Raw genomic sequence first — 14,327 nt, 5'->3', positions numbered from 1 at the left:
TCTATGTTAATAAAATGGACACGGTATAAGTAGCTAACAGCTGTAATCACCCTTTCTAAAACTACTGCTATATACAGTATATATACACCCATCAGCCATAACATTAAAACCACCTCCCTGTTTCTATACTCACTGACCATTTTATCAACTATACTTCCCATATAGGAGCACTTTGTAGTTCTACAATTACTGACTGTAGTCCACCCCCACAGGACCACCACAGAGCAGGTATTATTTAGGTGGTGGATCATTCTCAGCACTGCAGTGACACTGACATGGTGGTGGTGTGTTAGTGTACGTTGTGCTGGTATGAGTGGATCAGACACAGCTGCACTGCTGGAGTTTTTAAATACCGTGTCCACTCACTGTCCACTCTATTAGACACTCCTACCTAGTTGGTCCACCTTGTAGATGTAAAATCAGAGACGATCGCTCAGCTATTGCTGCTGTTTGAGTTGGTCATCTTCTAGACCTTCATCAGTGGTCACAGGATGCTGCCCATGGAACGCTGTTGGCCGGATATTTTTGGTTGGTGGACTATTCTCAGTCCAGCAGTGACAGTGAGGTGTTTAAAAACTTTATCAGCATTGCTGTGTATTATCCACTCATACCAGCACAACACACACTAACACACCACCACCATGTCAGTGTCACTGCAACGATGAGAACGATCCACCACCCAAATAATACCTCTGTAGTGGTCCTGTGGGGATATACTGTATATATGTACAGTGTATATATATATATATATATATATATATATATATATATATATATATATATATATATATATTTATGTATCCCTCAGTTTTACAATCACGTTTTATCCTGAAGATAAATGACGCTAATGAGAAAATGTTAATATACCATCCAAGAGCCCATCAATAATCTGAGAGACTAGAGATGGCTCCATTAGGACAGATCCAGCATGATTACTGCAGATATTACATTCTGTCACAGAGATGGAGGGTGTGAGGAACCTTTCCGGACAGCTGGGGAACCGAACACGTGTTTGCTCTTTTTACATTCCTCAAATGCCATAAAAGCCCCAAAACAATAAGCTGAAAGAAAAAGAATCTAATATTCAGCTTTACAATAAGCAGCACAGGGCTTCAGATGTGATGACTTCCACCATATTTAAATGCAAAATGAGAAAGTCATATTGCTGTGCTTTTGGTATGAAACACAGAAATCATTTCTTATCCTGTCAGTTCTGCACCAGTGTTTCCTATCATTCTCTATTTAAGGATTTGCTTTAGAAGAGGCTGGGGTTGCATGCTTGGCTTGGGAAGTCTTATTTTATCATTACTTTAACCTCTTTAACATTGTCCCAGCAGCTTAGCTGTTTATTAAGAAGTCCAGACAAATAACTTGTATCAGGTGATCAGTTACACGGCATTTCAGACCAATAAACAAAGTACAAAGAATTGTACATTTTTGTTGAAGTTTTGGAGTGTGAAGCCCTCGTCTGACTTTGCTGTGGGGCGGCACAGTGGCTCGGTGGGTAGTACTGTTGCCTCACAGCAAGAAGGTCCCTGGTTCGATCTCCAAGCAGGGCAGTGCGGGTCCTTTCTGCGTGGAGTTGTGAAGTGCATGTTCTCCCCGTGTCTGCGTGGGTTTCCTGCGGGTGCTTCGGTTTTCTCCCACAGTCCAAAAACATGCAGTCAGGTTAATTGGAGACACTGAATTGCCCTATAGGTGAATGGGTGTGTGTATGTGTGTGTGTGTGTCTGCCCTGCGATGGACTGGTGCCCCATCCATGGTGTTACTGTGTGCCTTGCGCCCATTGAAAAGCTGGGATAGGCTCTAGCACTCATATAAGCTTACATTTTAAGTCAAGTGTATTTGTATAGCGCTTTTTACAATAGACATTGTCTCAAAGCAACTTTACAGAATCCGGGACCGACAGACCAAAAACCCCTATTGAGCAAGCCAAGGGTGACAGTGGCAAGGAAAAACTCCCTTAAAAATAAGACAAAAAAAAAAAGACACCTTGAGAGAAACCAGACTCAGCAGGGACCCCCATCGTCCTTGGGTGGCCTGGAGAATAATGATCAGGTCTGTATTTTACAAAGCTTATTGTAAGTTTGCCACTGGTCGCAATGGCACTAAATCAGCTACTGGCAAGAATACCAAATTACAAATTCTTAAACCATCAATTTCAACATAAAATTAATGAATTTGGTCTGTGTGCCATCTGTGATGCCAAAATTATATATTGTGAATGCAGCAGTACAAACACAGCCTCATGTTACATTATAGAATGAGTATCTGAACATGTTGGGTGGCACTCACACTGGTAAGGGATGTATATAAAAGAATGGAGAGACAGAGAGAGTCTTGTGTCAATAACAGTGATGGAAGCTGCTCAGTTTAATGGCTTTGAAGAGACTGTGATAAACTCACTTCAGAGACGAGAAGCTGATCGATGGCAGCCATCATGGGGGCAATGACAAACGGCTGTGCTTAACAGATCTAAAACTACAACACATACTCAGAGCCATAAGCACTGCTGAGAACACAGCAACAAGTGCTACCAGCCCGCCAAGACTGGCCTAAAATCCAGTGCCAAGAAATGCTAACAAGTAGTTCTTATCTGACAATGTGCAAGGGTGCAATTAAATTATTGCATAATTACCCTTCTGAGCTGATCTACTCTCATTATTTACTCTCCGCCTAACTTAGCCAAGAGTTATTCATTTTAATTAGCCATTTAGTACTGATCCACCAACTTCCTCTGTACATCTTTGATACAGTGGTAATAATAAAGCTACACTGACTGTATTACAGCGGTTTCCATACACCAAAAACAACATATGTTTAAAAAATCACTGTTTAGCCTTGCTGATATGCTTCGTTATATGAGCCAATTTAAATTTAATGCTTTAATTTATATATGTATATATATCTACTTAACAATAGCTTCTGTCTTGCCACACTTATTAAGTAATTAAGCAATTAAGTAATAAATACAACTTGATTGGAGGGAAAATGCATTTCAAAAAGTGTGTGCTAGCAAATATTATATTAAGGGTGCCAAAAATTGAGTGGCATGATGTCAGATTTAACTTTTTTTCTTAATATATATTCACATGCTCATTTCTTTTTATATCTGTCTGTCTGTCTACATTTCTATAAATAAATAAAAGTATTTGTCATGATAAGGCTAATATTCAATGCTAATATAATTTTTTTTTTTTTTTACTATGTCATGGACAGGTGTCCACATATTTGGGGCCATATAGTGTGCCACATTATAGTTCTAGTACGACAGCAGTTTGAGAACCACTACCTCCACTACCACAGCTAAAAAGACCTGGAGTTCATACTGCCTCTCTCACTATAGCTTTTTAAATGGCTTTCGATTAAACCGTACTTACTAATTAATCTCATTCTCAGATGAATAAGCAGCTTTTTGGGTTAAAAAATAAAGCTTAAGTCCTGGACAGAGTTGTGTAAGCAGCCATTTAGCAGTGTGTGTGTGAGTGTGTGTGTGTGTGTGTGTGTGTGTGTGTGTGTGTGTGTGTGTGTTAGAAAAAAAGAGAGGAGTGAAAAAGAGAGTGATGCTTCTTCAACATTGTTTTAAACTATTTATCCTGGTCAGGGTCGCGGTGGGACTGATTCATAGGCTAAAAGACACCCCAGGCAGGTCGCCAGTCCATTACAGGACACACACACACACTCATTCTCTTACACACACACACTAACATTTGGGCCAATTTTAGTAGCTCTAGTTAACCTGACTGCATGTCTTTGGACTTGTGGGAGGAAAGCAGAGCTCCTGGAGGAAACGCACACAGACACAGGGAGAACATGCAAACTCCAAACTGTCCTGCCGGGAGTTCGAACCCAGGCCTTTCTTGCTGTGAGAAGACACTGCTCCATTGCTTTAAACCAAACATCTTGGTTTTGTACTTCTGCAGGAAAAAAAATAGCCAAAAGCCAACGTATATAGGTTTAAGATGATGAAGTGTCTCGTGTGTCAACTCATCAGAATAATTTCATTTTATGTTACATAAAGATTATGAAAAATGCTGAAACACACTCATAAACGCCTCCAGTTTTCCTCAGAGACAGCAGAAAGAGAAGCTTTTGGCGCTAGTGGGTTGTAAGAAACTCGGTAGAGTTGAAAAGCAAATCACACACATACATATAAACACACACACACACACAAGTGCGCTGAAAATATAATAAAAAATACTTAATCAATTGGCTGTAGAAAATAGTAGCACCTCTAAAATATGTGATAACATAAGGCTGTAAAATAAATACACCATAAATAAACCTCATGTACGTGGATTGTGTGGGCGCATATAACAAGAACGCTAACTTTTCTCTGCTTAGTGCTGTAGGCGGTGGTTGCTAAGTGATTAATGTACCTAACTGGTAATCAGAAGGTTACCAGTTCAAGCCGTACCACCATCATGCTGCCACTGTTGGGCCACTGTTGAGCCACTGAGCAAGACCCTTAACTCTCAATTAGCTCAAACTGGATCTGGTCACAACTGTAAGACTCTTTGGATAAAAGTTCCGTTCTGCTAAGGAGCCAATCAAATTACAGAACTCTGGTTCCGCACAGGAATTAACAGCGCCACCGAACAGCCACTCAGATCACATCATTGGGACTTTTTGATTATAAAAATACACCTTGCGTGTTGTTGTAGTCTTTCATTCTCACAGTAGAATAAAATAATGATAAAATAATGATTTTATAATAATAATGTAGTGAATTCCTGTTTACAATTTTAAAGCAGCTATAGTCGAAACCATTTTTCATGGCAGCTAGTTGATGCCATTGGCTCCTGAGTGGGACTAGAGTTATGCAATTTCAATGGAGATCTAGAGGTCTGCAGCTACAGTCTTTGGGGCAACTGGCAATAACGCACAGATGTTTTAGGATTAGGATTCTCCTGAGCTCTACCTTAAGACCACATGGTGGATAAGCACTGGCCAGATTATCAGCAAAGGCCAAAAAACAACTGCATTTTGTTAATAATCATGATTAGTACAGCATGTGTTTACACTTCATATATTAGTGTAACATCTTCAAATGTTATTTTGTTATTATAGATTTTGAATGGCGGGTACAGTTCGCCAGTCTATACCAGGACACACAAACACACACACACACACACACACACACACACACACACACACACACACACTCATACCAAAGGCAATTTTGTATCTCCAATTAACCTGATTGCATGTCTTTGGACTGTGAGAGGAAACCAGAGCACCTGGAGGAAACCCAGCTGGACACGGGGAGAGCATGCAAACCCGGACTACTCCACCTGGGAATAGAACCCAGGACCTTCTTGCTGTGAGCGACACTGAGCTGCTTTATTATACATTTTTATATATAATTATAATATAATGTTGATAAAAGCCAAGAGTTCTGGGAGCTCGAAATCCTGGCTGGGCTCACAAACACAGCAGGCGCATGGCAGTACATAAACATAGCCATTAGGGAACGCATATCAGTGGACGCTTAGTGCCGATCCCAAACTTGTATAAATAGGAGAATTGTGTCAGGAAGAACATTCAGTGTAAAAACTGTGCCAAATCAAATATTCGGATGAATGATCGACTGCGGTGACCCCTAACAGGAGCAGCCAAAAGAAATCATGTATCAGTCATTCCCCACAACCCACAACTGCTTTACTCTGATTAAAGTTGGGGGAAATGGGACCCTAGACAGGGTGTCAATCAATTACAGGGTGACAAACGCATACATCCACTCTCTTAAACACCTAGGCTAGATTTTATTGTGGCCAAATATTTGACTGGTACTGTCCAGTGCTTTAAGCATCATACTGTACAGTCCAGAATGTTCCAGAATGTGTCTGTGTGCAGGGTTAACATTCAGTCAGAGTGCCTGGCATTTAGGTCTGTCCTGCACCAAAGAGAGAGGGAGAGAGAATGTTTAATGAGTTCATGTTCTCCTCTAATCACTCTCTTTCCCCTCTAATGGCTTCCCATAGTTGAGTGGGGGATATTAACGACCAAGTCTGTCTCCACTTGCACCCATTAGGAACCTGCTGTAGTCCAGACAAGGACATTCAAACAGAGAGCAGACACAATTACCACTAATTTCAACTAATTCAACTAATGACAACTAGAAACCTTGTACAGCGTAGTTTCAGTCACCCCCTTTCACCAAGCACCAAAATCAAAACAGAACTAACCTGGCTGCTGGACATTGATGCCGAGTAGATTGGACGTGCGATTTGCAATGACCCTCCAGGTGCCATCGTAGTTCCTGCGGTAGAGCACGGTGGCGCACTGGTACGTCCCCGACTCCTTGCGCCCTGCTTTAGTCACACTGAGTCGAAAGTTGGTGTAGTTGCGTGTACGATCCATCGAGGTGCGCGTACCCAGGCCGAGTATCTGCTCGCCCCACTTCAGGGTGCCCTCGCGTGTGAACGTCACGACGTCCCGCAGTTCGGTGCTCCCGTCCGCCGGCTGGAAGCGCCAGGTCACCGATATGGGGACGCTAGGGCTGTGGCGGGACTTTACGATGCACTGCAGGTCGAACGTATCCCCGAAGGTCACGCTGGGAGTGCGTGATGAAGCAGACACAAAGAATGAGGACTCTAAGGGGGCAAGAAAAACAAATGTGCATAAGAGGAAGAAATTATACAGTAGCAAAATCTTCTGTAAAAGTAATATTACAAAAGAACCTTTCATTGTCATTATCATACATATGTCATTATTATGTGTACAACGAAATTTTGAGCGACACTCTTTAAAGAGATAAAAGAAGTATTATTTACAAAGGAAGAACCAGTACACTCTTTGTAAAATATATGAAATTATGGGTATGTGTGAGTGTAAAATGACTTTGCACAGATTAGGATAATTACATAGGTAGAATCAGTACACTCTGTGTAAAAACGGTAAAGTGTGGAGTAAAAACCTTTATAAAATAAGACAAAGAATACCTGAAGACAAGGAAGGAAGGTTGATTTACACTGCACAGTGGGTTCAATGAAAGAGGTGCCTCGAACAGAGAGTTGTAGCCTAGCGATTAAGGTACTAGACTAGTAATTGAAAGGCTGGTTCAAACCCCATCATTGCCAGGTTGCCACTGTTGGGCCCTTGAGCAACGCCCTTAACCCTCACTTGCTTAGACTGTATACTGTTACACTACAGTAAGTCACTTTGGATGAAAGTGTCTGCTAAATACAGAAAATGTAGACTGTACACAAATCAGAGCACCCAGAGGAAACCCACATGGACACAGGGAGACCCCAGACTGGTCCACCTGGGAATCGAACCTGGGACCTTTATGCTGTGAGGTGACAGTGCTACCCACCGTACCAATTGTGGAAAAGCATTCGGCTGGAATCAAAGCATTTTTAAATATTTGGGTGTTCATTGGGTGCCTATAAATGAAGACCAAATTAGATACCATTGACGCCCTACGCAAAGATCACACCAAGAATATACACTGTTGAACAGTACTAAACCTACAACTAAAACAACAGACCTTCAGAAATCTAAAGAACTCGACTGGTCAAGAAGGGTACAGGTTTTCTGAAAACAGTTTTACAGAGAAATGAACGGCGCTATTCTAAAAATGTGTGCGTGGGTGAAAGAGAAGCAGGATCGTTTATTGGTTAATTCTCCTCTGACACTGATGATTTTTACTCTGCTTTAGCTCTAATTGAGGAGAAGATAACAGGCCTGTCCCCACTTGCTCTTTTCACAGCCATTCTTCAAAAGCAATTTCTGGCAGTACTGCTCACAGTGCAATGGGCCACGGGGACAAGGCTTATTAAAGTGGAATGCCCAGGCGGCTCATTTTCCACCCATGAAGGTGCAGAGGAGAAAATGGGCATGAATTCATTCTCTATAGAGGTGACAGTTGGCCACTTCAGCTTGCCTGTGTTGGTGTGGTGAAGAACAACATGAACCTGCCTCTGCTTTCTACTTTAAAGAGGAGAGGAATTGAATGTAGGAGGTGAAGCATTTATTTAGAAATCCTTTTCTATTAATTATAGCAACAGATTATGAAAGGAATAGAGAACAAGTAGGTGTGAGACTGGAGGGTTATTTTACATAAATAAAGAATATAAAGAATATTTTATATTCTTTCTTCTTGTCATATATGTGTATATACACTGATCAGCCATAACATTATGACCACCTTCTTGTTTCTACACTCACTGTCCATTTTATCTCTACTTACCACTTTGTAGTTCTACAATTACTGACTGTAGTCCATCTGTTTCTCTGCATGCTTTGTTAGCCCCCTTTCATGCTGTTCTTCAATGGTCAGGACTCTCACAGGACCACTACAGAGCAGGTATTATTTGGGTGGTGGATCATTCTCAGCACTGCAGTGACACTGACATGGTGGTGGTGTGTTAGTGTGTGTTGTGCTGGTATGAGTGAATAAGACACAGCAGCGCTGCTGGAGTTTTTAAACACCTCACTGTCACTGTTGGACTGAGAATAGTCCACCAACCAAAAATATCCAGTTAACAGTGCCCTGTGGGCAGCGTCCTCTGGCCACTAATGAAGGTCTAGAAGATGACCAACTCAAACAGCAGCAATAGATGAGCGATCGTCTCTTTACATCTACAAGGTGGACCAACTAGGTAGGAGTGTCTAATAGAGTGGACACCATATTTAAAAACTCCAGCAGCGCTGCTGTGTCTTATCCACTCATACCAGCACAACACACACTAACACACCACCACCATGTCAGTGTCACTGCAGTGCTGAGAATGATCCACCACCCAAATAATACCTAATGGTCCTGGGAGAGTCCTGACCATTGAAGAACAGGGTGAAAGGGGGGTAACAAAGCATGCAGAGAAACAGATGGACTACAGTCAGTAATTATAGAACTACAAAGTGGACAAAATGGACAGTGAGTGTACAAACAAGGAGGTGGTTTTAATGTTATGGTTGATCGGTGTATATATATATATATACAGTGTATCACAAAAGTGAGTACACCCCTCACATATCTGCAAATATTTCATTATATCTTTTCATGGGACAACACTATAGACATGAAACTTGGATATAACTTAGAGTAGTCAGTGTACAGCTTGTATAGCAGTGTAGATTTACTGTCTTCTGAAAATAACTCAACACACAGCCATTAATGTCTAAATAGCTGGCAACATAAGTGAGTACACCCCACAGTGAACATGTCCAAATTGTGCCCAAATGTGTCGTTGTCCCTCCCTGGTGTCATGTGTCAAGGTCCCAGGTGTAAATGGGGAGCAGGGCTGTTAAATTTGGTGTTTTGGGTACAATTCTCTCATACTGGCCACTGGATATTCAACATGGCACCTCATGGCAAAGAACTCTCTGAGGATGTGAGAAATAGAATTGTTGCTCTCCACAAAGATGGCCTGGGCTATAAGAAGATTGCTAACACCCTGAAACTGAGCTACAGCATGGTGGCCAAGGTCATACAGCGGTTTTCCAGGACAGGTTCCACTCGGAACAGGCTTCGCCAGGGTCGACCAAAGAAGTTGAGTCCACGTGTTCGGCGTCATATCCAGAGGTTGGCTTTAAAAAATAGACACATGAGTGCTGCCAGCATTGCTGCAGAGGTTGAAGACGTGGGAGGTCAGCCTGTCAGTGCTCAGACCATACGCCGCACACTGCATCAACTCGGTCTGCATGGTCGTCATCCCAGAAGGAAGCTGACGCACAAGAAAGCCAGCAAACAGTTTGCTGAAGACAAGCAGTCCAAGAACATGGATTACTGGAATGCCCTGTGGTCTGACGAGACCAAGATAAACTTGTTTGGCTCAGATGGTGTCCAGCATGTGTGGCGGCGCCCTGGTGAGAAGTACCAAGACAACTGTATCTTGCCTACAGTCAAGCACGGTGGTGGTAGCATCATGGTCTTGGGCTGCATGAGTGTTGCTGGCACTGGGGAGCTGCAGTTCATTGAGGGAAACATGAATTCCAACATGTACTGTGACATTCTGAAACAGAGCATGATCCCCTCCCTTTAAAAACTGGGCCTCATGGCAGTTTTCCAACAGGATAACGACCCCAAACACAACCTCCAAGATGACAACTGCCTTGCTGAGGAAGCTGAAGGTAAAGGTGATGGACTAAACCCAATTGAGCACCTGTGGCGCATCCTCAAGTGGAAGGTGGAGGAGTTCAAGGTGTCTAACATCCACCAGCTCCGTGATGTCATCATGGAGGAGTGGAAGAGGATTCCAGTAGCAACCTGTGCAGCTCTGGTGAATTCCATGCCCAGGAGGGTTAAGGCAGTGCTGGATAATAATGGTGGTCACACAAAATATTGACACTTTGGGCACAATTTGGACATGTTCACTGTGGGGTGTACTCACTTATGTTGCCAACCATTTAAACATTAATGGCTGTGTGTTGAGTTATTTTCAGAAGACAGTAAATCTACACTGCTATACAAGTTGTACACTGACTACTCTAAGTTATATCCAAGTTTCATGTCTATAGTGTTGTCCCATGAAAAGATATAATGAAATATTTGTAGAAATGTGAGGGGTGTACTCACTTTTGTGATACACTGTATATACAGGGGTTGGACAAAATAACTGAAACACCTGTCATTTTAGTGTGGGAGGTTTCATGGCTAAATTGGACCAGTCTGGTGGCCAATCTTCATTAATTGCACATTGCACCAGTAAGAGCAGAGTGTGAAGGTTCAATTAGCAGGGTAAGAGCACAGTTTTGCTCAAAATATTGCAATGCACACAACATTATGGGTGACATACCAGAGTTCAAAAGAGGACAAATTGTTGGTGCACGTCTTGCTGGCGCATCTGTGACCAAGACAGCAAGTCTTTGTGATGTATCAAGAGCCACGGTATCCAGGGTAATGTCAGCATACCACCAAGAAGGACAAACCACATCCAACAGGATTAACTGTGGACGCAAGAGGAAGCTGTCTGAAAGGGATGTTCGGATGCTAACCCGGATTGTATCCAAAAAACATAAAACCACGGCTGCCCAAATCACGGCAGAATTAAATGTGCACCTCAACTCTCCTGTTTCCACCAGAACTGTCCGTCGGGAGCTCCACAGGGTCAATATACACGGCCGGGCTGCTATAGCCAAACCTTTGGTCACTCGTGCCAATGCCAAACGTCGGTTTCAATGGTGCAAGGAGTGCAAATCTTGGGCTGTGGACAATGTGAAACATGTATTGTTCTCTGATGAGTCCACCTTTACTGTTTTCCCCACATCCGGGAGAGTTACGGTGTGGAGAAGCCCCAAAGAAGCGTACCACCCAGACTGTTGCATGCCCAGAGTGAAGCATGGGGGTGGATCAGTGATGGTTTGGGCTGCCATATCATGGCATTCCCTTGGCCCAATACTTGTGCTAGATGGGCGCGTCACTGCCAAGGACTACCGAACCATTCTGGAGGACCATGTGCATCCAATGGCTGTGCCGTGTATCAGGATGACAATGCACCAATACACACAGCAAGACTGGTGAAAGATTGGTTTGATGAACATGAAAGTGAAGTTGAACATCTCCCATGGCCTGCACAGTCACCAGATCTAAATATTATTGAGCCACTTTGGGGTGTTTTGGAGAAGCGAGTCAGGAAACGTTTTCCTCCACCAGCATTACGTAGTGACCTGGCCACTATCCTGCAAGAAGAATGGCTTAAAATCCCTCTGACCACTGTGTAGGACTTGTATATGTCATTTCCAAGACGAATTGACGCTGTATTGGCCGCAAAAGGAGGCCCTGCACCATACTACTAAATTATTGTGGTCTAAAACCAGGTGTTTCAGTTATTTTGTCCAACCCCTGTATATATACACACACTACAATTCTTTAGAAGCTGGGGTTAGAGCACAGGGGTGGCCAAATCTCACTTGTTACCAGTGTTGCCAGATCATCCTAAAAAAATAGATTCTGTGGGATAAAAATGTTTATTCATTCATTTAAACTATGTCATTAAGTATTTCATTAAGGGTTTTTTCACCAAAATTTGCATAGACCATGACCAGGGCACAAGTACATCTCAGACAATAGAACCCAATAAAACTATCAAAACTCAACAATATTGTAGTTGACAAAAAGAACCGACTCACTATGCAAATACAAAACAAGAATTTTATTGTCTGGGATGTCCTGGTGCCCATTTCAGGATCTATTCTCATCTGTTTTCTGGTGTGAGATGCCAACACTTGTGGCAAATAAGTTTACATTTACATTTTCGGCATTTAGCAGACGCTCTTATCCAGAGCGACTTACAGAAGTGCTTCCATAATAGACATTACCTTACTCTAGTTTAATCGTCTTTTGAAGACAGCGAGAGACTCAGATGTTCGGACAGACAGAGGAAGCTCGTTCCACCACTTGGGTGCTAGTACAAAGAAGAGCCTTGATGCGTGTCTTCCTCAAGTTCTGGGTGGAGGATCAATGTGAGCGAGACTGTTGGCTCAGAGGTTGCGTGGTACAGAGCGGGGTTTTATTAGACCTGGAAGGTAGCTTGGGGCTGGTCCATTTTTGGCTTTGTAGGCGAGCATCAATGTTTTAAACTGAATGTGTGCAGCTACAGGAAGCCAGGGAAGAGAACGCAGCAGTGGGGTGATGTGGCAGTGTTTAGGTTGGAAGTTTTATTATGATTTAATATGGTAAAAGCCTATAGGACATGGTAAAAGGATTGGACTGATTGGATTAAACACTTACAGGTGATGATTGCTTGTGTTGTAAAAAAAAAAGGCCAATTAAAATGTAAACATCCTGTCTAATAACACTAAGAAGTATTTAAATTTAAGATCAATAAATGTTTGAGTAAAAAGGATTAACCTAGAAACATAAAAAGCTAACAGATTAACCAATTTCAAAATGTCAACCAAACATTTATTGACATTGCAAGTTGATTCACTATTTAAGTTATTTAAGACATTGATTGTAACCTTTAATTAAATAATTTTTTTTATCCCACCCTCCTCATAGGTAATTCTCAATCACATATTTGTTGTATATGAGTCAGAGTAACATTCTGATAATGCTCATTTGCCTCTCGCATTTTTAAATCACTTTGCCTTTGTCATAAAGGCCTGATTTATGAAGTGCATTGTCATTATTGTTATTATTATTATCCTCAACATCATCATCAAAAAATTAGTAATCACATATTTAACTAAATTATGGTGATCATAACACAAGCCTCAGTTATTGGCTCTGAGCCTCTGTTTCCTCATCAGTGCTTATTATAAAGTAATGTTAACAAAACCTGTTTAGCAGGAGAATAGAGCATAATAACACAAATAAACATAATAAGGCAGCCATACAAAATCAGTACAGTCCTTGATTTTGCTCTGTTTAATACTAAGGTGATCACACACACAAACACACAAACACAAACACACACACACACACACACACACACACACACACACACACACACACACACACACACACACACACACACACACACACACACACACACACACACACACACACAGTGTCTGAAGATGTGCTAAATCATTTTGTTTATTCTTGTCCAAATTCATTTATAAGCAAATTGCATAGAGGTCTGTGTTTTTTTTATATTTATTTAAAGAAAAGGGAAATGGCTATTCCAATTCCAATTCCAATTCCATATCCTATACTATTACATTACCTATTTTTCTTTGGACATAAAGCAGACACAAAGAAAACTGGTTCAGGTGTACCCAAATTCAGAATTAGGTGTTTGTTTATTTGGATTTTTAATGTCATGTTTTATACCTTTTGGTTACATTCATAACAGAAACAGTAGTTACTGGTTACACAAGATTCATCAGTTCACAAGGTTAATATCAAACAGTCATGGACAATTTAGTGTCTCCAGTTCACCTCACTTTCATGTCTTTGGACTGTGGGAGGAAACTGGAGCACCCAGAGTAAACCCACACAGACACAGGGAGAACATGCAAACTCCACACAGAAAGGACCCGGACCGCCCCACCTGGGGATCGAACCGAGGACCTATTTGTTGTGAGGCGACAGTGCTACCCACTTAGCCACCATGTCGCCCCAGAATTAGGTGTCTAATTAAAAAAGGCAAATGTTAAAGCTAGACTCTAAGGATATTAGAATTTAATAGGCTATGGAACAAAGAGAAGGTTGCAGAAGTGAGATGCTGAAGGATGAAGAGGCGATGATGAGTTTCTGACTCGGATCAAAAGAGGATGACGAGACTTACATGAAAGGAAAAGACAAAGAAAAAGAGAAAGAAAGAGAAGACACTGTAACCCTACGTTCAGAACGGCAGCGATTTTCCGCCTCTTGTCGGCCAAATTGCTGATCGCTCTTGACCCTGTGTTTACACCAAAAATATCATCATCGCCTG

The 14,327-nt window shown here is 41.9% G+C and overlaps 1 protein-coding gene across 1 annotated transcript in view; it reads right to left on the bottom strand.

Annotated features, from left to right (window-relative positions):
- Positions 1-14,327, bottom strand: part of igsf3 (immunoglobulin superfamily, member 3) — a 237,565-nt gene that overhangs the window by 39,653 nt on the left and 183,585 nt on the right. The window contains exon 6 of the mRNA XM_063005750.1: positions 6,189-6,596. Coding sequence (XP_062861820.1) covers positions 6,189-6,596 — 408 coding nt within the window. The remainder of the gene's footprint in view (positions 1-6,188; positions 6,597-14,327) is intronic.

The sequence above is a fragment of the Trichomycterus rosablanca genome, chromosome 12 (assembly GCF_030014385.1).
Source record: "Trichomycterus rosablanca isolate fTriRos1 chromosome 12, fTriRos1.hap1, whole genome shotgun sequence".
Taxonomy (NCBI): domain Eukaryota; kingdom Metazoa; phylum Chordata; class Actinopteri; order Siluriformes; family Trichomycteridae; genus Trichomycterus; species Trichomycterus rosablanca.
Note: the sequence above shows the minus strand (reverse complement) of the source record. Positions and strands in the feature narration are given on the sequence as shown.